Source organism: Jaculus jaculus, chromosome 6 (assembly GCF_020740685.1).
Source record: "Jaculus jaculus isolate mJacJac1 chromosome 6, mJacJac1.mat.Y.cur, whole genome shotgun sequence".
NCBI classification, from domain to species: Eukaryota; Metazoa; Chordata; class Mammalia; order Rodentia; family Dipodidae; genus Jaculus; species Jaculus jaculus.
The window spans coordinates 129,812,262-129,838,402 of record NC_059107.1 but is presented as its reverse complement, the minus strand read 5'-3'; the positions used below and the strand labels follow the sequence as shown (position 1 = coordinate 129,838,402).

At 35.7% G+C, this 26,141-nt stretch overlaps 1 protein-coding gene across 5 annotated transcripts in view; it reads left to right on the top strand.

Annotated features, from left to right (window-relative positions):
* Window positions 1-26,141, top strand: part of Mgat4c (MGAT4 family member C) — a 678,495-nt gene that overhangs the window by 248,178 nt on the left and 404,176 nt on the right. Inside the window, exon 1 of one of the 5 annotated variants that reach the window (XM_045151466.1) lies at window positions 2,832-2,895. The exons of the other annotated variants lie outside the window; for them this stretch is intronic. Coding sequence (XP_045007401.1) covers window positions 2,880-2,895 — 16 coding nt within the window. The 5' untranslated portion in view covers window positions 2,832-2,879. Of the gene's footprint in view, window positions 1-2,831; window positions 2,896-26,141 lie in introns of those variants that run through there. 5 annotated transcript variants of the gene reach the window in all.

Sequence of the window (26,141 nt, the reverse complement as noted above, 5' to 3'; positions counted from 1 at the left end):
AAATTTATATTTGAATAGTTCCTAAGTTATTTGTAAGTTATTTATGAGACTGAAGACCTTCAAAATACTTGATAGGTTATTTATATTTTGCCATTTCTTAAACTGGGAGCACAAACACCACCTTGCAACTTACCAAAATATGTACAAATTTAGTTCATTTCAGACTCTGATTAAGAATCTAAGCGTTCACAAGGATTAAGGTATTATTAACTGGGGATTACATTGTTCTTGGACACGAGTTTGGGTTTTCAGAGATAATGGATTCATTAGTGGCAGAATAATTATTAGGTTTGACTGGAGAGTAGAGGGCCCTAAAAGACTGTTTGTAGGGCACAGTGTTTTGTTTAACACCAGTTCAGTGAATGACATGAACTGTAGTAAAAGGCAAGAAGCTTGGGAACATACAGTATGGGAAGGAAGGAGGAAAGTGAGGGAGTATGACATTGTGAGGAAAAGGCCTTATGTGGGGCATGCTGTTGGGGGGACTTGATTATTTGTGTTGCAAGCCTGTATGATCTGGGAACATTAGGTGTCTAATTCAGGGTCATAGGTTGTAGCTGGGGAGAAATTGTGGCATTCCTTCATCCAGCCTGCTGGGAGTAGGATTTAGTCAATTATTATAACATGTGGGGTTTCAAAATCAGAGACCTGGACTGTGGAGACTGTAAGAGGCAGCTTTCTTAAAATCTGACAATAATGTTATGAATTCTCCCTGTTTCTATAAAAGTAAATATGAAAACATAGAAAAGTGAGGAGAACTTGACAATATTAATAGTAAAGTTAAATAATGAATGATACTGATAAACATTGCGGAATAAAAGCTTCTTTTCATATAAATAATGAGAAAAGGTCATTATCAATATAAAATAATTTCAAAACTCAAAATTAACCCAACTCTGCAAACAATCCAATGAGTAATTACTCCAGAAATATTAGAGAATTTCTGCATGATGAGTATGCTCTGGTTCTGGTCCTCTAGGGAACCTTAGCTAATACAGATATTGTTACAGTCAGGTCTGCAATGCCGGTAGATATTACACAACCAAGAGCAGCTTGTGGGGAGGAAAAAAAAAAAAAAAAAGAGGTTTATTTTGGCCTACAGGCTCCAGGGGAAGCTCCATGATGGCAGGGAAAACAATATCATGAGCAGAGTATGGACACTATTACCTGCCCAATATAAGGTGGACAATAGCAACAGGAGACTGTGCCAAACACTGACAAGGGAACATGGCTATAACACCCCTAAGCCTGCCCCCAACAATACACTCCAGGAAGTTTTAATCCCCAAATCTCCATCTACTAGGAACCTAGAATTCAGAACACCTAAGTGTAAGAGGAACACCTGAATCAAACCACCACATTCTGGCCCTGGTTCCCATAAACTGGTATCCATACATGATGTAAAATACATTACCTTCAGTCTGACTTTAAAAGTCCCCATAGTTTTTATCAATCCCAATGATGCTCAAACATCCCTATTATCCAAGGTCTTTTAATTTACCCGTAATACCGAAAAATCCCCCAAAACCCATAATAGTACAGTATAAACACTCACATTGCAAAAGTTGGCATTGGGCATGGCAAAGAAATATTCAGCCAATACAAGATTTAAAACAACCAGGGAAAACATCACACTCTGTAGCTTCAAGTCCAACAACTGTAGTTAGTGACAAATCTCAAAGTCTGATAATTCTAACCAGCAATAAGTCTCTGGCATCCCAGTTCCCCCCCTCCAGCTAGGCTACTCAGGGTCCTGGAAAACTTCATCTGGGGCTGGCAGCTTTCCTTAGAGCCATCTCCTGGTCCCAGCATCTCCACTGTATCTCCTCTGCAACCCATAGTTCATCCTCATAGCTCCATCTGGTCTCCATGCAGGCATCCAGAAAACGTGCTTCACACTGCCCATGGCCATTTCCAAAACCCAAGACCATGTTGCAAACTCCATAATCCTCTCTTTCCTACATTTCTTATACTCCACAATACCAGGTAGGGTGCCAATTTGTTAATCCAGGGGGGAATAAGGCAGACTTTTAAAGATTATTCAAGGGACATGCACACAATGAAGGTGAAGGTAATTTAGCAACTATAGAGTTGCAAATAGGGTCTTCATCATGACACCTACTACATCTAAACCAAGTAGCCTCAGTTAGAACTCACACTACTCTCTACACTATCTATACATGATGAATAACTACTCAGTATGTAGTTATGCCTGTGTGTGTCCACATGCATGTGCTATGTCTCTGTATAAACTCACACTTATATGTGCATGTCCACTAAAGAAATGCATGTCTATGTAAATCTAAATGAACACCTCTTTAAACCATCAGACCATTATTTCTCAAGAATTTCCTAAGTACTCTAAAAGCTATACATTTTTCTTTCATTTGCCTTCAAAAAATAGCAAATCGTTTTCCATTATTGTTTTTACATTAAAGAACACTTAACCATGGTTAGAAGCAACTCTAATGACATATGTGGTTGTATAATATAATGTTTCCTAAGAGGATGCTTTCAGAATACTTTTCCACACAGAATTTTTAAGTATTATTATTTTTATCTCTCCTCTATTATATGTGAATTTGAATGAGAAGTGTGGATTTAAAATTAAATCAGAAAATGAGGGTTTAACTAAATATTCATTTAATATATTAGTTATTAATGTGGTATTGACCAAGAGTTATATTAGATTTTTATCTCTTTCCACAGTTCATAATAATAACAGATAACTGTCAGCCAGCATCATAATGTTCACTTTTTACCTAGAATGATCATAAAAATATGGTGACATTTCCTTTCTGTTCTCTTTTGTAACTTTGATTTTTAGAATCCTTACTTACTTTCAGTGCCTTGTTGATGAGGCTTCAAATTTCCGAGAGATGCAGAGAGATGCAGGTAATGTAAAATATAAAAGACTCTAGTGTTACATTATAATAAAGTAATTTTAGGAGATTATTGATGATAGGAGCTACAGATATCCTGAATCACTATAATCATTTAATAATGATTCCTTTTATCAGATAATTCAGATTTGAAAAGAATTGTTACTGCCCAAGATATTTCAAGTATAAAACAATAACTAATGTGAATGAATTATATGACTTTGTAGATGCACATGCACGCACGCGCACACACACACACTCACACATACACTTGCACAGGCCCATCTATAAAAGAGTATTCTTATTTTGAAACCACCGGAAGACAGAGAGATGGAAATCATAATTATAAATGTTTGACTTGCTTTACTAAATCTTTATGGCACTGAATTTCTTACTAAAAAATGTATTTATGTACATAATTTTGGTTAGTTTAGTCTGTGGAATCTTTTAAGTAGAAATAATCTTTGCTTTCACACATATAACAAAATACGTAAATTAGTATTGACATGAAGCTTGAAAATTATTAGATGTGTTGAGATTTGATGAATATGTTCTGTATGCAAATATTCTGATTTCTATTGGATTATTCATTCAGAAATGACTACAGTTACCAAGCTAAGAGATCATGAGCATTTAGTACATAATACTTACATACCTTTCAAATATGTGAGTTTAAAAAACTATATTTCAACTTATGGTCATGTTGACAATTTATTTAATTCTATATTAGATTTCAGAAAACATTTCAATCTCTAACCTGCAAATTCATTAAAGTGTATGTAAATAATAACATTGTTTTGTGTGAATTGAATCAATTGATGCATTGATAATAGCAGATGACACAATATTCAGAAAATCATAACATTTTACCAGTTTACATTGTACCAATTTGCTATGCCCACAATATGGCTTCCTAGATTTTGTATCTGCTGCTTTTATATTGTGACAGATAATCCATACAATTACCAAGCAATGTTCTTCTGAATACATATTTTATAATTGTAAAGTGTTTCAAGAAATATATTATCAGAGACCAGTTGAAATACAATACATACTTCCTAAGTAATATATGGACTCTGCGTTGCATTTTTTCCCTTTTTGCTTGGATTTTTAAAAAGTTAATTATTAATAGCTGCTCATAACTCTTTGGATTATCACAGAGTTAGTCCAGAAACTCGAGTGATAGTGAAAATTGCATAAATTTAGTAATAAAAATTATGTTTCCATGCTCTTAAACTTGAATCTGAGTTCAAAGAATATGTGCATTCTTTATAGGTTATTATATTTCCAATAGTCTGTACAATTACCATTGTAGTTCTTTGCTTCCAAATCCACTTAGTAACGATTTATTAAATAGTATGTCCTGAGGATTCCAGTAAATACATTTTACACTTTCATTCAATAACTAAAACAAACCTTTGAGCTATTGAACATGTTTTTCTTATTTTTCATTTGAGAGAGCTAAGTTTTAACAAGTTTAAATTTATTGAAGATCACAAGGCAAATAAGTAAGGAATATTGAGCTTAGAATTGGTAGCCTAACAAAGAGGTTACTTCTTTGTTTCCAAGTTACATTATTCCCATTTTATGAGCTTATCGCGTTTACAACACATAGTAAAATATATATAGTTAAGGGCTGGGGAGATGATTTAGCATTTCAGGTGCTTGCCTGTGAAGTCTAAGGACTCAGGCTTGATTCTCCAGATCCCACATAAGCCAGATCCACAAGGTGGTGCATGAATCTGGAGTTTGTTTGCAGTGGCTAGAGGTACTAGCACACCCATTCTCTCTTTCTATTTCTCTCTCTTTATCTCCCTCTATTTCTGTCTCTACTAAATAAATAAAAATAATGTATATATGTATATATAATTATATATATATATATATATATATATATATATATATATATATTAGAAGTCTTTTAAGGTGCTTGGGGTGTTTGTGCACATAATTTTTATGTCTATATTTTAATTACTGACTGATTCAATTATAAATATCCCTAGTATTGATTTGCTCTGTATAATAACAGAAGAAGCTGAAGCATTTATATTGCTATGCACGTCTTATAAAAATGTAACCTAGCATTGAATTTAACATTAATCTGAACATGTTCCATATCCCACAATGTAAAACCACTATTTACCATTAAACAATAGGACTTATAAAGGAAGGAATAAAGAAAAACTCTGAGCAGCCAGAGGATCAATATTCTTCAGTGAGATACAAAGTCTTCACCATTTATGCAATTCCTAGAATGAGTTTAACTTCCCCAGACATAAGTGTATGTATCTATAATTTAGGTACTTAATTACTTCAAGTCAACAGGGAGGCTTAAATATGTCTGCTCCTAACTTTCTATTTGCTAAAGAAAGAGATCTCATTATCACAGTCTGAGGAGAGTTTGGGAGAAAGTCAAAAGGGAAAATGTCACTTTTGCAGCAATGAGGGTCAAACTATATAATACAGTCATATTTTTCTGTGTCCATTGATGGGAATGTCTTTTTTTTCTGTAGGATCACTGCTATTAAATAGCTCATAGTTCACAACAAATATTGTAAAACGTCATGCCTGAAGTATATTTAGTAGAAAATTCCTCATTTTCTTCTCTGAATGGTTCAACATTCCCTCCCACTTGTAATTATTTTAGAGGCAGATTTTGTTCATTAAACAAGAATGGTTGAAAGGCATTTTAACTCTCAATATAAAATACAAAGATAAAGTGTACAGTATGCATGTTTTATTCTACTATTTAATAGTATCATTAAGCCTCACTTCTATGTTTTTTAACAAACTTTCATGTAAATTTATAGTATTTTTGAAGGTAGTGGATGACCTGGACTTCACGTTAAAAAATTGTATTTATTTCTTATAGCAAGTTCAAAGGGTTTGTATTACTTATCTTGTTTGTGAAATTCTTGGTATATTCATATGTTTCATCTTCATTAGAAAAGAGAAGCCATTAATTAATGCCATAATAGGAGAATGTATGAAGAATATCTATGGGGAATCTTAACACTTATAATCTAGTATAAAAATATGCTCTATTCAGATTTCTTGGTTTCTGTATTTCTACTTAAGTGAAATGGTTTTTATTAGTATACAACTCCCTGCTTCCTCTCTATCTCTCATAGAGTATCAAATAGGATAAGTTTCAAGTTATAATATTTCTGCAACTTTTCTCTTTTTATTTGATTTTACTTATTCTCTTTCCTGGATATTTTTTGATTGAAATTTAAATATGTTGGCATATTTTAATAATTCTTTTGTAAGACTAAACTCAAAACTGCTTCTCCTCTCAGATTTGAGAATTAAAAAATGTTCCTTCAAATTAGCAATTACTTGTTATAAAATTCATCTCCAATATAACATATATGAAACTACCAAGACCATGTCTCTCAGTTAAACAGAAAGCTATTTTCATTAAATTTAAAATCATTAAGTTCTCAAAAATATGCATTGGATTTTATAAAAAATATGCATCAATATTAGCATATGTATAAATTGCATGATAAAAATTAGGCTGGGACTACGTAAAGTGCATGCTGTTTAAGCATGTGAATGAATTTGTATCCCTAGCATTTATGTAAAAGCCCATTGAAGTGTCCTGCACATGCAATCACAGCACTGAGGAGGCTGAAACAGGGTATCACTGGACTGGCTTGTCAGCCAGTCGAGCACAATCAGTGAATCCTATGATCAGCAAAAGACCATGTCTTCAAAATATAATGTGGTTGGGTCTCATTAATTTACAGGGAATGTGATGGATGTAGTCACTCTTTTAGCTCAAGATTAGTGGGAGCTTGACACTGGAGAGCATAATCTTTTTCTCCATGGGATTCTGATATGGTTTCCAGTTCCAGATATGGGATCCTTTCCGCTAAGTATATCTCTTAGCCAGTCAGAAAGCTATTGGCTACCCTTCAAGGTTGTCAGTATTCAACATATAATCTAATTGTTCATCTTCTTAAGAAATAAAACAGTAATAACAATATATCTTTTGAATGAAAATGAAATATTTTTATATAGTAGGCTCTCTGTAGGAAATTGAATTGAGAAAACAAATCAGTGGTTGCTGGCGAATAAATGAATATATTTGGTAGATAGGAATATCAAACACTGGAAAATTTTTGAAAAATTGCATCTGTAGGACCTAATTTTCTTAGACATATTCTCTGTAAACATCTGCAGAAATTGGAATGCACAATCATCAAAGTAAAGTTTAAGTGTGGATGAAGTAGATGTGTACAGACAATGTGGCTGGTTATTTCAAAGGGTTATGGTGCCATTAAATGCATTCAGGTGCACATGTTTGCATGACTCCCACATACAGTGATTTCAATATAAACTCATTTAAAGAAATATAGATGCAATCTTCTCTAGTCCCAGTGCTTATTCTTTCAAATGTAAATACTGCAAAATGATATTTTAATATTTTTAAGTAAACAATTTGCCTTTAATTTTTGACAGACTCATTAAATTAGAACACTTTACAGCAACCTATATGACATTCCATGTGGCCAAAATGTCCCACACTCTTCAAATCTCTTAGTACTATTGGCTTGGAATCATTGCTGAGGCATCATGGAGACATGGTGTAAAGCTACAAACCAAGCACTCAGTCTTTCAGTCTGGATGTATCTGTGAAGAAACTACAAGTTGAACAAACTTAAGCACTCAGAGCTAAGACTGAATAAACAAAAAACTCATCAATTCTGCAGTGACACTTTCTTGAGTAACCTCTCTGAAATCCCATGACGAAATAGAAGTAGTGATTTACAAGAAAGATTATAATGTAGTGATTTAAATGAGACATTTTCGTATGCTTTTAAAGTTTTATTTATTTATTTGCACAAATAGAGAGACAGGGAGAGAGTAAATTAGAGAAATTGTGCATGCCAGGACCTCCACCTGTTGCAAACAAACTCCAGATTTATGAACCACTTTCTGAATCTGGATTTACTTGGATATTGGGGGATTGAACACAGGTAGGTAGGCCTTGAAGACAAGTGCTTTATCCACTGACCATCTCTCCAAGCCTTGCATACAATTTTAATGTTAACATTTAGATCCATTTCCACCTATTTCTGTTTCTAGATTATGTCACCAAAAGCTGCCAATTTGAAAATAAATTATTCTAATTGATGAATAGAAGTGTATCTTTTTTTTTTTTTTTTTGGTTTTTCGAGGTAGGGTCTCACTCTGGTCCAGGCTGACCTGGAATTAACTCTGTCATCTCAGGGTGGCCTTGAACTCATGGCAATCCTCCTACCATTGCCTCCAAAGTGCCGGGATTAAAAGCGTGTGCCACCACGCCCAGCAGAAGTGTATCTTAAAGAACACTATAGAAAATGCTTTGCATAGACAAGCACACATGTTTGATAAGAAGGGCCTTAAATAAATTAGAGATGGGCCTTAGCAAATGTGCTTGCCTAGGGCAAGAGTGCATGGAAAAGGATAGAGACAAAGGAAATTCCAGATGTGCTTAGAACCATAAAAGATTTCTACAATTTGGACCAAAATTTGAAACTTGATAAGGATGAATTTTGCACAATCTACACAGAGGGAGATAATATGCAAGAGAAGATTCTAAGTAAAACAGTAAAATTAATATATAATTTTCCTACATTAGTTTTTTTTTTCTTTTGTTTATTTTTTGTTTTAATTTTTTTTTTAAATTTTTATTAACATTTTCCATGATTATAAAATATATCCCATGGTAATTCCCTCCCTCCCCACCCCCACACTTTCCCGTTTGAAATTCCATTCTCCATCATATTACCTCCCCATTACAATCATTGTAATTACATATATACAATATCAACCTATTAAGTATCCTCCTCCCTTCCTTTCTCCACCCTTTATGTCTCCTTTTCAACTTACTGGCCTCTGCTACTAAGTATTTTCATTCTCACGCAGAAGCCCAGTCATCTGTAGCTAGGATCCACATATGAGAGAGAACATGTGGCGCTTGGCTTTCTGGGCCTGGGTTACCTGACTTAGTATAATACTTTCCAGGTCCATCCATTTTTCTGCAAATTTCATAACTTCATTTTTCTTTACCGCTGAGTAGAACTCCATTGTATAAATGTACCACATCTTCATTATCCACTCATCTGTTGAGGGACATCTAGGCTGGTTCCATTTCCCAGCTATTATAAATTGAGCAGCAATAAACATGGTTGAGCATGTACTTCTAGGGAAATGAGATGAGTCCTTTGGATATATGCCTAGGAGCGCTATAGCTGGGTCATATGGTAGATCAATCTCTAGCTGATTTAGGAACCTCCACACTGTTTTCCACAATGGCTGGACCAGATTGCATTCCCACCAGCAGTGCAGAAGGGTTCCTTTTTTGCCACATCCCCGCCAACATTTATGATCATTTGTTGTCATGATGGTGGCCAATCTGACAGGAGTGAGATGGAATCTCAATGTAGTTTTAATCTGCATTTCCCTAATGACTAGTGACGTAGAACATTTTTTAAGATGCTTATATGCCATTCGTATTTCTTCCTTTGAGAACTCTCTATTTAGCTCCATAGCCCATTTTTTGATTGGCTTGTTTGATTCCTTATTATTTAACTTTTTGAGTTCTTTGTATATCCTAGATATTAATCCTCTATCAGATATATAGCTGGCGAAGATTTTTTCCCATTCTGTAGGTTGCCTCTTTGCTTTTTTCACTGTGTCCTATGCAGTGCAAAATCTTTGTAATTTCATTAGGTCCCAGTGGTTAATCTGTGGTTTTATTGCCTGAGCAATTGGGGTTGTATTCAGAAAGTCTTTGCCAAGACCAATATGTTGAAGGGTTTCCCCTACTTTTTCCTCTAGCAGTTTCAAAGTTTCCGGTCTGATGTTAAGGTCTTTAATCCATTTGGACTTAATTCTTGTGCATGGCGAGAGAGAAGAATCTATTTTCATCCTTCTGCAGATATTTATCCAGTTTTCAAAACACCATTTGCTGAAGAGGCTGTCTCTTCTCCAATGAGTATTTTTGGCATTTTTATCGAATATCAGGTGGCTATAGCTACTTGGGCTTACATCTGGGTCCTCTATTCTGTTCCACTGATCTACATGTCTGTTTTTGTGCCAATACCATGCTGTTTTTGTTACTATGGCTCTGTAGTATAGGTTAAAATCAGGTATGGTGATACCACCAGCCTCTTTTTTGTTGCTCAGTATTATTTTAGATATTCGAGGTTTTTTGTGATTCCAAATGAATTTTTGGATTGTGTTTTCTATTTCCATGAAGAAAGCCTTTGGAATTTTGATAGGGATTGCATTAAATGTGTAGATTGCTTTAGGTAAGATTGCCATTTTCACGATATTGATTCTTCCAATCCAGGAACAAGGGATGTTTCTCCACTTTCTAGTGTCTTCTGCAATTTCTCGCTTGAGTGTTTTAAAGTTCTCATTGTATAGATTCTTTACTTCCTTGGTTAGGTTTATTCCAAGGTATTTTATTTTTTTTGATGCAATTGTGAATGGGAGTGATTCTCTGATTTCATCCTCTGTGTGTTTGTTGTTAGCATATATGAAGGCTACTGATTTCTGTGTATTTATTTTGTATCCTGCTACATTGCTGTAGGTTTTGATCAGCTCTAACAGCTTGCTAGTAGACTCTTTAGGGTCCTTTATGTATAGAATCATGTCATCTGCAAATAATGATAACTTGATTTCTTCCTTTCCAATTTGTATCCCTTTTATGTGTGTCTCTTGCCTTATTGCTATGGCCAAGACTTTCAAAACTATATTAAATAGAAGTGGGGACAGTGGACACCCTTGTCTTGTTCCTGATTTTAGTGGAAAAGCTTCCAGTTTTTCCCCATTTAGTAATATGTTGGCTGTAGGCTTGTCATAAATAGCCTTTATTATATTGAGATATGTTCCTTCTATTCCCAGTCTCTGTAGGACTTTTATCATGAAGGGATTTTGGATTTTGTCAACTGCTTTCTCTGCATCTAATGAGATGATCATGTGATTTTTGTCCTTCAACCCGTTTATGTAATGTATTACATTTATAGATTTGCGTATGTTGAACCATCCCTGCATCTCTGGGATAAAGCCTACTTGGTCAGGGTGAATGATCTTTTTGATATACTCTTGTATTCTGTTTGCCAATATTTTGTTGAGAATATTTGCATCTATGTTCATGAGGGAGATTGGTCTGTAATTTTCTTTATTTGTTCTATCTTTGCCTGGTTTTGGTATCAGGGTGATGCTGGCCTCATAGAAGGAGTTTGGTAGAATTCCTTCTTTTTCTATTTCCTGGAAAAGCTTAAGAAGCAATGGTGTTAGCTCTTCCTTAAAAGTCTGGTAAAATTCCGCAATGAATCCATCCGGGCCTGGGCTTTTTTTAGTTGGGAGATTATTGATAACTGTTCAGATCTCCATGTTTGTTATAGGTCTATTTAAGTGATTAATCTCATTTTGATTTAATTTAGGTAGGTCATATAGATCAAGGAAATCATCATTTCTTTCAGATTTTCATACTTTGTGGAGTATATGCTTTTATAGTATGTCCCTATGATTTTTTGAATTTCTCTGGAATCTGTTGTGATGTTACCTTGTTCATCTCTGATTTTATTAATTTGTGTCTCTTCTCTCTTTCTTTTGGTCAGATTTGCTAAGGGTTTATCAATCTTGTTTATCCTTTCAAAGAACCAACTCTTTGTTTCATTAATTCTTTGGATTGTTCTTTTTGTTTCTATTTCATTAATTTCTGCCCTAATCTTTATTATTTCTTCCAGTCTACTGATTTTTGGTTTGCCTTGTTCTTCTTTTTCCAAGACTTTAAGGCGAAGCATTAGGTGGTTTACTTGCGACCTTTCTAATTTCTTAATATGGGCACTTAAGGCTATAAATTTACCTCTTAGAACTGCCTTCATTGTGTCCCAGAGATTTTAGTATGTTGTGTTCTCATTATCATTTGACTCTATAAATTTTTTGATTTCCTTTTTGATTTCTTCATTGACCCACTCATCATTTAGTAGTGTATTGTTTAGTTTCCATGATTTTGTGTATGCTCTATAGCCTTTCTTGCTACTGATTTGTAGTTTAATTCCATTGTGGTCAGATAGAATGCAAGGAATTATTTCAATTTTCCTGAATTTGTTAAGATTTGCTTTGTGTCCTAATATATGGTCTATTTTAGAGAATGTTCCATGTGCTGCTGAAAAGAATGTATATTCTGCAGCCTTTGGATGAAATGTCCTGTATATATCTGTTAGGTCCATTCCTTCTATGACCTCATTTAGTCCAGATGCCTCTCTGTTTATTCTTTGCCTGGATGACCTGTCAATTTATGAGAGTGGGGTGTTAAAGTCACCCACCACCACTGTGTTTGGTGTTATCTGTGACCTTAGTTCTAATAGTGTTTGTTTGACGAATTTGAGAGCCCCCATGTTAGGTGCATATATGTTTAGGATTGTAATGTCCTCCTGTTGGAGTGTGCCCTTAATCAATATAAAGTGACCTTCCTTATCTTTCTTGACTAACGTCGGACTAAAGTCTACCCTGTCTGATATTAGGATAGCGACCCCTGCTTGTTTTCTAGGCCCATTTGCTTGAAACACCGTCTTCCAACCTTTTACCCTAAGATAATGTCTATCCTTTGTAGAAAGGTGAGTTTCTTGGAGACAACAAATTGTAGGATCCTGCTTTTGACCCAGTCTGCAAATCTATGTCTTTTCGTTGGGGCATTGAGACCGTTGATATTAAGAGATATTATTGAAAGGTGTGTATTTATGTTTGCCATTTTTGTGTGTGTGTGTGTGTTACTGGTTCTACCTGTGCTCTCTTCTGTTAACTGGTATTTGAGTATAGCTTGTTTTTTCTAGGTTCCTTATATGTGTGCTTTTCCTTTTGTTCAGCATGGAGGATTCTATCAAGTATTTTCTGTAGAGCTGGTTTTGTCTTCAAATACTCCTTTAACCTGCTTTTGTCATGGAATGTCTTTATTTCTCCATCTATTTGAATGGATAACTTTGCAGGATAAAGTAACCTTGGTTGACAGTTGTTATCTTTCAGAACTTGGAATATATCACTCCAAGCCCTTCTGGCTTTAAAAGTTTGTGTTGAATAATCTGCTGTAATCCTGATGGGCTTGCTTTTGTAGGTAACTTGATTTTTCTCTCTAACTGCTTTCAATATTTTTTCTTTGGTTTGTGTGTTTGGAAGTTTGATTATAATATGGCGAGGAGAGGTTCTTTCTGGGTTTTGTCTGGCTGGGGTTCTAAAGGCTTCCTGTATCTGTATTGGCACCTCTTTCCCAATTTGGGGAAAATTTTCCTCTATGATTTTGTTGAAGATGCCTACTATGCCTCTGGAGTGGAGTTCTTCTCCTTCTACTATGCCCTGAATTCTTATATTGGATCTTTTCATAGTGTCCCGGATATCTTGAAATTCCCACTCATACTTTTCTATAAGTTTGTCTTTCTCTTTGTTGGACTGCATTAGGTCTGCCACCTGGTCTTCTAGCTTAGATATTCTGTCCTCTCCCTCATCCATCCTACTGGTGAGATTTTCTACAGAGTTTTTTATTTCATTAACTGTGTTCTTCATTGCTAGTAATTCTGACTGGTTTTTCTTTATTATTTCTATTTCCCTATTTATGTCTTGTATTGCCTTCTTTATTTCATTAAATTGGTGTCCTGCCTCTTCTTTGATTCCTTTGATTTCCTCTTTGATTTCTTCTTTGATTTCTTCCTTGATTGTTTTCATGTGTTCTTTGACCTCTTTGAACATATTTATAATTATTCTTTTGAACTCTTTCTCAGGCATTTCCTCTAACTCTTTCTCTCTGGAGGACATTTCTGATGCATTAATACTTTTAGGTGGATTTATATCATCTTGCTTTTTAGTGTTTCTTGTGTTATAATGTATATATTTTTGCATCTTGGATTAAGTTAATGCTTGGATTTTCTAGCTAGCTGTGTATTCTTAGCTGTATCAATTGATTTGATGTAATATATTTTCAGGGTAGGACCTTAAGGTGTTAGGTGTGGCTCTTAAGACTCTCAGAGTATCTACAAAGATGTTCTTAGGGGTTGAGTTTCCCTGCTATAGGAGTATTCAAGCAGGCTGAGTGGAACAAAATACAGGTAGATTCTAAAATTTAACTAAACACTGTACACATTCAATCAAAAACAGCCCCGAGTATGTATGCAAGAGTAGTTATTATAATGACCAGATCCTCTATCAACAAAGAGGTTTAGATTTCTGGTCTGTTGAGGGATCCAAGTCAGCTTGTGACCAAGTGAGACCCTTCCCTGGTGCAATCCCAGTTACCTTGGGTGATTTTGGTCTCAGTCAAGTTGCTGCCTGGGTCGTCAGGCTGCTGTTCTGATTTCTGGAGCTGGGCACTTGCTTTTCCTACGGGGCAAACCGAGCCGCTGCTGCTGCCTCTGCTGCTCCCATGGCTGCCACCACCGGAGCCACCACCACTGCTGAAGCTGCCGCTGCCGTGTCCACCGCTGCTGCTCCCCCCGAAGCCACTGCTGCGGGATCTGCCGCCGCTGCCGCTCCTGGGTCCGCTGCTGCTGGGGCCCCTGGTACCGGTGCTGGAGCCGCTGAAGTTGCTGCCGAACTCTGCTCCTGCTTGGGTCCCGCCGTCAGCCCAAGGAGGCGTGGCCGGGTCCCGGGCCGCTGCTGTGTTTGCTGGAGCTGGGCTCAGGCGGTGGGGGAGGGGAGGGAGCCGCAGCTGCTCTGGTTGTCTCGCGGTTCCACGTGTTCTTCTACCTCGCGGTCTGCTCCTCCGTTGCTCGCTGCTGCTCTCCCCTCACGTTTCCCAAGTTGCGGAGAGCGCAGTGTGAGGGGAAAATCCCGCACCTGGCTTTTCCTGCGGCTCGAGCCGAGAGTCTGGCGGCTTTCTGCTGCGCCGCGGCTGCGGGGGTTGGCTGAGCTGCCGGAGCCGCTGGAGCTGCTTTTCCCGCCTGTGCGGGCTCTGGATGCTCTATAACTCTTCTACTTCTCCGCTGCCGCCTCAATTTCCTATACAGCTCACTTTTTAGTAAAAGTGTGTATTTTGCTGAGTTTTTTTGGTCTTTTTCCCCCTTAGGCTGCTTTGGCGTGGTACCTACGCTGCCATCTTAACCGGAAGCTACATTAGTTTTTTAAAAGCCTTCTCCTTAATCATTCTCTCTTTTTTATAATTCTTTTAACTTTTTAGAAGTTATCTGATTGGAAGGAGATTATCAGTATTTGAATCATAGATCCAAACACTTCTCTTTTACCCCTGCATACACATAAGTGCAGGATGTCTGCTAAATTTCATCAAAGATGTAATGTCATCATGTTGCAACTACCATTATGTGGGCCTAAATCCAAGCAATACTCCACAGTCAGTAGGACAAATGGAAGTGCTACAAACTCTCCATGCACTGAACATGCTATTTATTTCACTGTCTTCTTCACTTGATCACAACCGTACCTTCAGGGCAAGAACCAGGTTTTATTCTGTCTTCCTATGACATTCAATATCAAGCTCACTGGCTGAAAATACTAGGTGCTCAGTAAATGTTTGTTGAATAGAAGACCACATTTTTCTATGAAGATTCTAAATGAGAAACCTATTGCATCAAATTGCCTCATGCTAGCCAGGAGTGGTGGCACATGCCTTTAATCCTAGCACTCAGGAGGCAGAGGTAGGAGGATTGCCATGAGTTCAAGGGCCACCCTGAGACTAAATAGTGAATTCCAGATCAGCCTGAGCTAGAGTGAGACCCTACTTCGAGAAACCAAAAAAAGAAAAAAAAAAAAAATCCTCGTGGAGAAAAACTGCTCCTAAAGTCATATTATGTTTAATACAGAAAGCCACAGGCCTATTTAATAGTGAACTAAGCTTCTGTTATATCAAGGAATGCATGCAGTATCAGTTACTTTCATGCCATATTATTATAAACTGATATTTTCACCATCTGCTCCATCTCTTAACCATGAAAGTAAAAGAATACATTTTACTATTACATTTGTAAAATGCAATATATAAATGATTTAAATACAGTTTTGTACTCAGGAAATAATGCTGCATGCAGCTGGTGTGCAGCTCCCTTATGTTACAAACAGAAATCAAGAGAAGGTTTGCTTATATCTGATATGGAGGGATTCATGTGATCTGGCTTTTCATTATAATGGCAATGGAAGGTAAAGCCTTCACCATAGCACAAAATTGACTTTTCTCCGTATTGAATTTGGCTAATAAACTGTAATTCCTCCACCCCTGTTTTGTTCAACTATCTGTTCATGAATGTATTTTAATTTCTCTAAGAAATTCACTATATTCAGCACAATTCTTAAAGAGAGCACATTTGTATGTATTGAAATGCTCTGTGCATTGCATGAGTTTTTATTGATTTGACTGTGGAATATTTGCATTGGGGCATAAAGACCCACTGAAGAGTTGTTTTCTGAGCTCAATTAAAGCATAGTCACCCATAAAAGCATTGTAAGAAGACCCTTAAAAATTTAACAAATATGCTTTATTTGCCCTCATTACATTGGGAATATACTAAAATATAATTAAAATAAGAAATTGTGCATGTTAATGGTGCTTGACACTTCTATACCTGTTTCTCATGATAAACATGTGAATGGTTTTAGACTACAATTTTCTAGGGAGTAAGATTCATGAAAAAGAGGTAAAACACAATAAAAATGTATATGTAGGGAACATGGGAAATGAAAATTGACAGGAAAATGTTCCAATACTTTAAAGCTCATTTCATTGTGTGAAGATAAAATTTATCTCACCCATTGAATATAATAATATATATTTTTCATTGGCATGTAAATTAAGAAAGGAGGCTATTTCCTCTTTGGCTTGGTTTACTATCAACATTTAGTGATAAGATTAAAAAATGGCAAGACATACAAATTTAACAGTTTAACTTCTATGAACTAGTTTATTGCATCTCAAACCCTGTATTCATGTAATATATTCCCCGGGAAAGAAAAAGCAAGCAGCTTAAAATTTTACTTATTCTTGTACTAACTTCAGATACATAAACTGTTTTCTAAGATATCTTTGCTTGCTATTAAATTCTGAAAACACACACACACATTGCTTTATAAAAATGGAAAAAATACTATCAGACCATAAAAATGTTCACATAGGAAAAGGACACCAGAAATTAGGCTAGATCGATAGCTAAGTATTAAGCTTGAATGCATTTGTATGGTATTATAATTTATTTAATGTTAATTATGATTCACTTGCCATAATGCTCTGCTAACTTTGCTTGTACTTGATTCCAGAATCTTAGCCTCAAAATCTTGACTTATATGGTATAACCTTGATACAGGAACCTGCCTAAGAGGGTGCAGTGACTGGAGAACAGATTTATTTCAGACATTCTCGGCCATTTTCCTACTCAAAGTGTTTTGAGTGTTTAGTGTTTAAAACACTATATTATTATGTATCATATATAAGATATATAATACATAGTATTATATATATATATATATGTGTGTGTGTGTGTGTGTGTGTGTGTGTGTGTGTGTGTGTATACACATACATATATATAGATAGATATAGCTACACACATAGATATGGATATATAGGTAGACATAAATCTATATATTTACATTGATTTTTTTGGGGGGAGGGAATTATCATGGTTTATTGTCTATAATAATGGAAGTTGTCAATAAAAAATAACATAAAATAAATCAAACAAACATAACCAGAAAAAATGTCAGACATACTAAATTAAAGGGGGGAAGCCAGTCAAGAAAAATGACATGTTCTATGATTCTAATTTATATGACATGTCTGAAACACATTGAAACTCTACTAGTGGTAGTCTATACCTGAAGGCTTTGGAGAAAATGGGTTTTTGTTGTTGTCTTAAGTATGCTGAAAATTGTCCAAAATAGAATGGAGCAATAATTATATAATTCTGTTAATTTAGTGCACAGCAAGAAACTGTAAATGTTCAATTGGCAAATTACATGATGTATGAATTGTCTCAATATAGTTGTTTTCGAAAATCACAAAGTAACCAGATAAGGCAGTACATGACTTAGTATTAGAATTAAATGCAAAATGTATTTCTCTCTAGGCACTAAAATAATTTTATAAGTATTTACAGATTCCATTAGCAAATAGAGTACAACAGAAACATCTTCTGAACATTATTTTCTTCTGTTTAAGGAAGTGGTCAGCAGTTGTGATATTCTGTCTTTGTCTCTCTTGAATAAGTGGTATTTTAGTTAGAAATTTCAGTAACTGGTGAAGAATGTATCCAAGAAATAATTCATTCACCTGTGTCTTCCCAGAATCACCAGGACCTATAGACTGAAGAGCAAAGCAGTACTCTCCATTTGCTGTGCACTCACCTTAACATATGACCCTAGTGTTTGTATCTTTGATTTCACTCCCCAGAGTATTCACACCTCCAGCACAAGTCCTTAAATGTGTGAGGATGTCTGAGAAGCTTGAAATTAATGTGAACATGTAAAAAGCAGTAGGCAATGGAGAATCTTCCCAGCACCATGCCTCATTCATAGGTAATGCTAAAAGACTTAGAAAGAAAGCCATATGGATAGAAAATGCACTTTACATTATTCTATATTGTCTTTATGCCTCCAAGTGTTTATGAACAAGTGTGAAAAAAGAGTAAGGAAAATATATGAACTACAAGTACAACTTAAAAATTAATTCAGGGCTGGAGAGATGGCTTATCAGCTAAGCACTTGCCTGTGAAGCCTAAGGACCCTGGTTCGAGGCTCAACTCCCCAGGACCCACGTTAGCCAGATGCACAAGTGGGCGCATGTGTCTGGAGTTCATTTGCAGTGGCTGGAAGCTCTGGCATGCCCATTCTCTCTCTCAATCTCTCTCCCCCCCCATCTTTCTCTCTGTGTCTGTCGCTCTCAAATAAATAAACAAAAAAAAATTAAAAAAGTTAATTCAACAATATAAAGAATGGAACAATATTCTGTATGTTAGCATGTCAATTCTGAAAATAACTGTGCAAGTGTTAAATAAATGTGTCACAAAGAGAAAAAAAGATGCTTTAATTTTTTATTATAAATTTTATATAAATTTTATTATAAATGTTAGATATGCTGACTCCTTCCTCTCTCCCAGAGTTTTATTTCTTAGTGTCCAAGAAGTTGTGACCACGTGTGAAGACAGAGGATTAGAATGCCTGTAATGAGCAAACCTGGACCATGTTTCTGAGAATGATGATATTAAATCAAGTCTCTTCCTATAGTCAGAGTTTGAACTCAACCCTCCTTAGCTAGGACTGCAGGCAGGCTTCAACTCCAGTCTGCACAAGAAACAGTAACAGCCACCACATTAGATTAATTATACATGAGCCAGATTCAAATAAATCCTTGTTATTGGGCTTGGGGGCATAAGGGATCCCCCAGCCCATGAACCCCAACTTTTAGATTCTTGTCTATTTTAACAAAGAATTGAAATGGACTCTAAGAAAGGTATGTGATGAATCATGATGTTTATTTAAGGGAAATTTGTATCCAAAGAAAAGCTGGGCCAATTCAGGCCAGAAGGAAATTTCTTGCCTTGCTGGAAGGGGGGAGGGAGGAGGTGGAAAGTGGAAGGCAGGGCCTGAGATCCATGGCAAAAGATCTGAAAGAGACACACATTCATGCACCGGGAGCAGAGCCTGAGCATGAAAGCCACGGCAGTACATTGATATATTTTATATTATTTTATATATCATATCATTTACCATTTATGGTATTAATATTTAATATCATTTAATATATAACATGTCCATGCACATAATGGTATGTCTTAGCTGAACAAATCTGTTCATAAATAAAATATAGAATGTTTGCCTCTGGTCTATGTGGATACTGGGGAATGGAACCTAGGCTGTTAGGATTCACAAGGAAGCACTTTTTATCTACTGAACTATCTCTCCAGTCCCCAACTTTAAATTTTATTTAAATTATTTTACTTTTAAAGCAATGAGTAAAAACTAAAGAATGGCAAATTTTATGAAAAACTAGCATAAAATTGCCATAATATTATAAGAAGGTAATTATTAATTTTTAGTCATTATCAAATAAAACTATGAAATATTAAGTCCAACAATTCAAAGAAAAAAATATTGAGTACATTTTGAATTAATAATCCTACCATGAAGTTTATCTATTTCCTGTATCAATGATTTCAGGTTTGGGGTTCTGGAGGGTTTTCCCAGAATTTATGAACCTTAAGTTTTGGGTTCTGTCTGAAGAATTAATAAAGATGGATGCAAAAAGGATAAGAATTATGATTAAGTTTATTTAGGGGGAAAGTACAAATTGTGGGGTTTAGGAAACACACTTGTGTGTGGAAACACTGTTTGTAAGGTTCATTTAAGAGAAATTGAGGTCTTGAGAAAAGGACTAGAACAGAGTTATAAGCACATGGGAAGGAGAATATAGATGTATATGTGGAGAGGCTCAGAAAAACACACACATAGCATCCTCCAGGACCTTCCCTGCAGAGGGAAAGTATCAAAACATAAGAGAAATTGAGGGTTTGGGCGAAAAAATATTGTATATGTAGAGAGACTCAGAAAGAACATACATGGCATCTGCCATGTGCTTTCCTGAAGAGGGAAAGTATCAAAAGGGAAGAGAAGTTCAGAGGAGAAGTGAGTGATGAAGAGGGTTACACTCATGGTTACCCTGAGTTTAGAGCAAGCACACAGGCACCAAATCCAGAGCAAGCAAAAGCACCCACGTGGTAGATCATACATGTAATTAAAGTGAGAAGTTACCCCAAACTATAAAGCAGAGGCAAGCAGAAGAGCCATTCAAAACAACCAAAATAGTGTTATGCTACTCCTCATTCCCACCTATCCAGGCTGGGTGATCGGAAAGCCAGACTAATGTGTCCCTGGGCCCAAGAGTCCAGAGGGATTAGAGAGAAGGGCTGGAAGACCGCACCCTTTATTGCATCAGACTTAAGTATGTAAGGGGAAGACCTAATTGGCTGGTAAATTTGGAGGATGAACGTGAGGCTCAGCACAGTTGAGTCAGCCCACCCAGGGAGCTCAGTAGATTGTGGGCAGTAGGGTGTGCTGTGAATCAGTCTCAATCAGACATTTTTGCCATGAGTTTCTGGTGTCAGAGTGAACAAGCTGGCACCTCCTAGCTATCCTTGAGACTCAATCCTTGAGATTGCCTAAAAATTCTAGCTTTCTCTTATTCTCCTTCATTAGGATCAACAGATTTTTTTTTTTTTTTTTTTTTTAATGAGATGATTGGAATAGGGATTGCCTAACTGTTTCTTATCTGGGAGTCCAATGCATTCATTCTGGAATGTAATGTAAAGATATAATTTTAAAATATATATACATGTAGTGTTTTTCTTATATATTAGTAAGGGTTTTCTAGAGGAACATAATAAGAATGAAAGATATTAAAAAAGATAATTTCTTTGTATTAGTTTATGGCAGTCCATCAGTGGCAATCCAACAATGGCAATCTGCGGGCTTGAGAGTCAAGGAACCCAGTAGCTGCTCATTCCTCATGGCTGGATGCCTCAGCAGTCCCAATCCAGCACTGAAGGTCTGGATGGCTGAGGGGATTTGGTTTGAATGCCGGGGAAGAATAGCTGAACTCTATAGGTAGGCATGTAACTAAGGAGCTCTCCAGTAAGCAGCACCGGCAGCCAAGGGGGCGGGGATAGCGGGCTCTTTCAGGACTTCCTTACATCATTACCAACACCAGGAGGGATTCCCACACTGGGGGAAGTGTTCAGCCTGCAGGAAAGACTTCCTCCTTCAGTCAGTCCTTTCTGGAGCAACCTTAGAGGCTCACTCAGTGACCTACCCAAAATGATCAGATCAAGTTGACAACAGAACTTAACCATGATATTCTTGTGAAAATAGTTTAATTCATATACTACATTGTCATTGCAACTACCATTCAACAAGGTGGTTGTGAAGGATTTAACAGATGATTCTGACAGGATTTAGGTAGAACACTGCCTTAGGAAATAAAGTAGAGAGCAAAAAACATCTGATGTCAATCTGTGTCCTCTACCAACATGGGATAAAACCAGAAACAGAAATGCATAGACACACACACGCCTCTCTCTCTCTCTCTCTCTCTCTCTCTCTCTCACACACACACACACACACACACACACACACACACACACACACTAAACTCTGGGTTCATAATTCAAAATATGTGGTAGTAAGAAATGACCCAAGACCAAATTTAAGAGGAGCATAGTTTCCTAAAATAGGTGTTGTTCACTTAAGGTGCAATTCAATCATTGTATTTATGTGTGGGAAGAGCTAGTGTCTATTTGAAAGAAAAATTATGCTGAAGTTTTGTATCATGTCTTTTTACAAAGTCTTGTGGACATATCTGATTATTTGATACTAGAGTTGAGATTTAATAATCCCTTTTCATCTAAAATATTATCCCCTTGTGACTACACAATGTAAAATTAAGGAATAATATGGAGGCTTTTTAAATTAAACCATGAGTAACTTGAGAAGATGATCTGATAATGACATTAAATGAGCAAAATAAAATAAAGTGCTGACCAACTCAAAGGCGGCACCTGGACTACTTCACTACTGATCAGTCTGGCAATGTGTAAGAAAAGATGTGTTAGCAGAAGAAACAGTATTGACACTGAAAAATTAATAGACAAAAGCAACATAAATTTTGCTATGAAGACATCTTAAGATCAGAACCTTAAATCATTTATAAATTTATTATAAAACTGCTTCAAATTTTGAAAGTACATTTTTTTTTTCTTTTAAGTTCAACTTTGAAAAACCAAATAACTATGGCTGTTTTAAACATTTGTCATTTCTCTTAGAATTTTCTCTGGGTTAATTTCCCTAGTGCTGTGAACAATTTTCAATGAATTGCTAGAATTTTACAAATTCATTGTTGATACCTAAACTATGTTTTGACTAATACATAAATGGAATCAATGTGACTTTTATGTAACAATAGGTTTATCTATTATGCTTACATAGTTATTTAGGTGTTAAGATATGTGTATGATGACAGAACCCTACAACATGCCAGAGGTTTCACAAATCATCTCTGAGTGATTACTAGGTCCGTATATTTTTAAGTATCTTACTAAGAACAGTCTAGTTTTCTAAAACTAAAATAAAATATGGAGAAAATGTATATTTATGAAACAGTCTTCTGAAATTTTACTGGCATGTTAAAACATATTATAATGTGAGGTCTTCCCAGATGCAAATAGTTTTGCTGTCACATATTCTTCTCACTTCTCCCTCATGGGTTCTCATGACTTGCAAAACAATCAGGTAGAAATGAAAATCTAATCAAATGTATGATAAGCATGAGTAAGTTTGTGGAATAAGTTCATTTTGGGGAAGCAGTGCATGTAGTTGTGAGTTGTACTTCTTAATCATTCAGAAAGTTGTTAGGTTATATAGTTCCATAAGAATAAAACACCATGATTTCTGTGGAAGTCTGATTATTATTGTTTTATTAAATTTTACTTATCTACTTACAAGTGTGTGTGTGCATGCCAGGGTCTCTTGCAATTAAAACAAATTTCCACTTGGCTTTATGTGTGTGGCAGAGGAATTGAAACCTGGGACCACAGGCTTTCCAAGTAAGCACTGTTAACTGCTGAGTCATATCCCAGCCCCAAAAGTCTCATTATTTGATGTAGGAATGACTACTTTGTTCTTGCCAACTTTGCTTTTTTTGCCAGTTATATGTAAATGACAGTGAAAGGAATATAGCCAAACAGGAGAGGAAAAAAAAAAAAGGAAAATTCTTTAAGAGGAGGAGCTTGTAGATTGAAATAGTGAGTGAGGCTAGTCTAGCCTGTCATTGGAAATTTTACTTTGTAAAAAATACCAAGTGCTTTCTACCCTGAGGATTTCTTAATCCACAGCTACATGTCTTCCCACAAAAGGTATGATGAAGTTAGGGGTTCTGTCAGTTTCTTTTTATCTGAATCTAATATATTTACCTAAAATGCAATATTTTGGGAACACTGAAACTTAACAAGCCATATTAAGTATGAAACATGGTTGTGACTTTGCCTATACCTATTATATCTATAGCTTCTTCTTATGTTGTGGTGAATTTGAGGCCCATAAACAACCTAACACTGTTGTGATGGTAGAAGTTGTAATTGTTATTTATTAATGATCCAAACCAGCACTTATAATGTCTGCCCTCTATTAATCATTTGTAATGTGCTCTGCAAACATTTGAAGTGAGAATTATTTTCCATGATATACACTCATTTTAAAAAGAGATAATCAAAACTTGTAGCCAATAAATAACCTATTTAGATGTTCTTTTTTGCCTGTACTGTAATAACTGTTATAATACTCCCCACTGAAAGCAACAATAAGAGCATGAAAATGAAAATACATCTTGTAGACGTCAAGGTAACTGAGGACATAGGACAAGACTCAGAAGGACATGTACTAAGGCTCACAATTTGTTTCCTTCACTTTCTACTATTCCTTCTCTGGTGTGTTTTCTGATATGTAGTTGTGACACTTTATGTCCTTAGTAGTACATTTCTGAGTAAAAGTCACTACACTGTAAGTACTGTGGAAGCCAATTTTAAAAAGATAAATAAAATGTACTGGCTAAAGCCTTGCATTCTATATGTAGTTTGTCTTAAGGTATGTATTCACCTACTGAAGTGTACATGCATGAACAACATGAAGAGAATCCTGGAAGAAAGCAACTGGAAACTACACAGGGAACTTGATGGATCACAGCAGGGAGAAGTCAAAGATGAAGATCAGAGACAAAGCTGAAAACATGATGCTGGTTAGCACAACTGTTTTCCTTGGAGTTGCCAGCAGAGTTCTCTCAGCAGGAAAAAAAAAAAAAAAAAAAAAAAGTGGGTCAGTTTAGCTCTAGAGGATGATTTGCCACAGGGCTTCTACCTGTCAGAATTTCAATAAACTAATTATTCATCACAAATATAGAACAAACAACAACAACAATATGGAACATCAAAGGAAGAATGAACTAATAGAATGCCTACCCAAACTATGCTGAATGAATTATCCGAAATAAACTTGAAAACATGTTGGCTCATAATTGCCACAGAATATGAGACAAAAGCATACTAAAATAGTCAACTGAGAAAAGAAATTAAAATACCTGTATGTTTGTGTGTATAATGTAACACTGCTGAAAATGAGTTTTCATAATGATAATAAGGAATTCAGTAAGTTAGTTTAAATGAATATTCAGGGCTGGAGAGATAGCTTAGTGGTTAAGCGCTTGCCTGTGAAGCCTAAGGACCCCAGTTCGAGGCTCAACTCCCCAGGACCCATGTTAGCCAGTTGCATAAGGGGGAGCATGCATCTGGAGTTCGTCTTCAGTGGCTGGAGGCCCTGGTGCACCCATTCTCTCTCTTTCTCTCTACCTGCCTCTTTGTCTGTCACTCTCAAATAAATAAATAAAAATAATAAACAAAAATTTAAAAAATAAATAAATGAAGATTCACACTAAAAAGTGAGAGCTCTCTAACCTTCTTTTACAGCTGTCTACTGAGTTAAGCATAAATTGCACATCTTGTAAAGAAAATATAAAGCAAAACAAAAGAATAAACTTATATTACATTAGAGTTCCTGGCAAATTTCAAATATTCAACAGTAAATATTCAAGGCTTATAAAAGTCACAATATTAAAGGTTATTAAATCTGTAAGAATGCCAGATACAAAGAGATTCTTGTCATTCATAACAACCCTAAAGACAAAATGCAAAATGAAGAAAATAATACATTTAATAATAGCCTGAGTGAAGACATACGGCTTCATACTGAACCAAGGGAGATGTGCACTGGAACCTTCTTTATGGAATCAGTAGACATTTAGGAACATAAAATAATGTAGAAGAAAAGGGAAGTGCTTGTAATATTCAATGATACAAGTAATTAACTAATTCCAGCACATCCTAGATATAAATGTATATGCTAAAGCAATGAAACTTATATAAATAAATAAATATATATATACATATGTATATATATGTATAATATATATGTATATATGTATTATATATGTGTATGTATGTGTGTGTGTATATATATATATATATATATATATATATATATATATATATACACACACACACACACACACACACACACACAGTCATGAGTTTGAGATATATGTCAGTAAGGCTCAAGCAGAATGACCTACAGAGGAAATAACTGAAAATTGAATTAAACTGAAATTAAGAATTTTTATTCACCAGACTAAAAATTAAAATTCAGGATCAGACAGATTTTGGCAATCTGAGT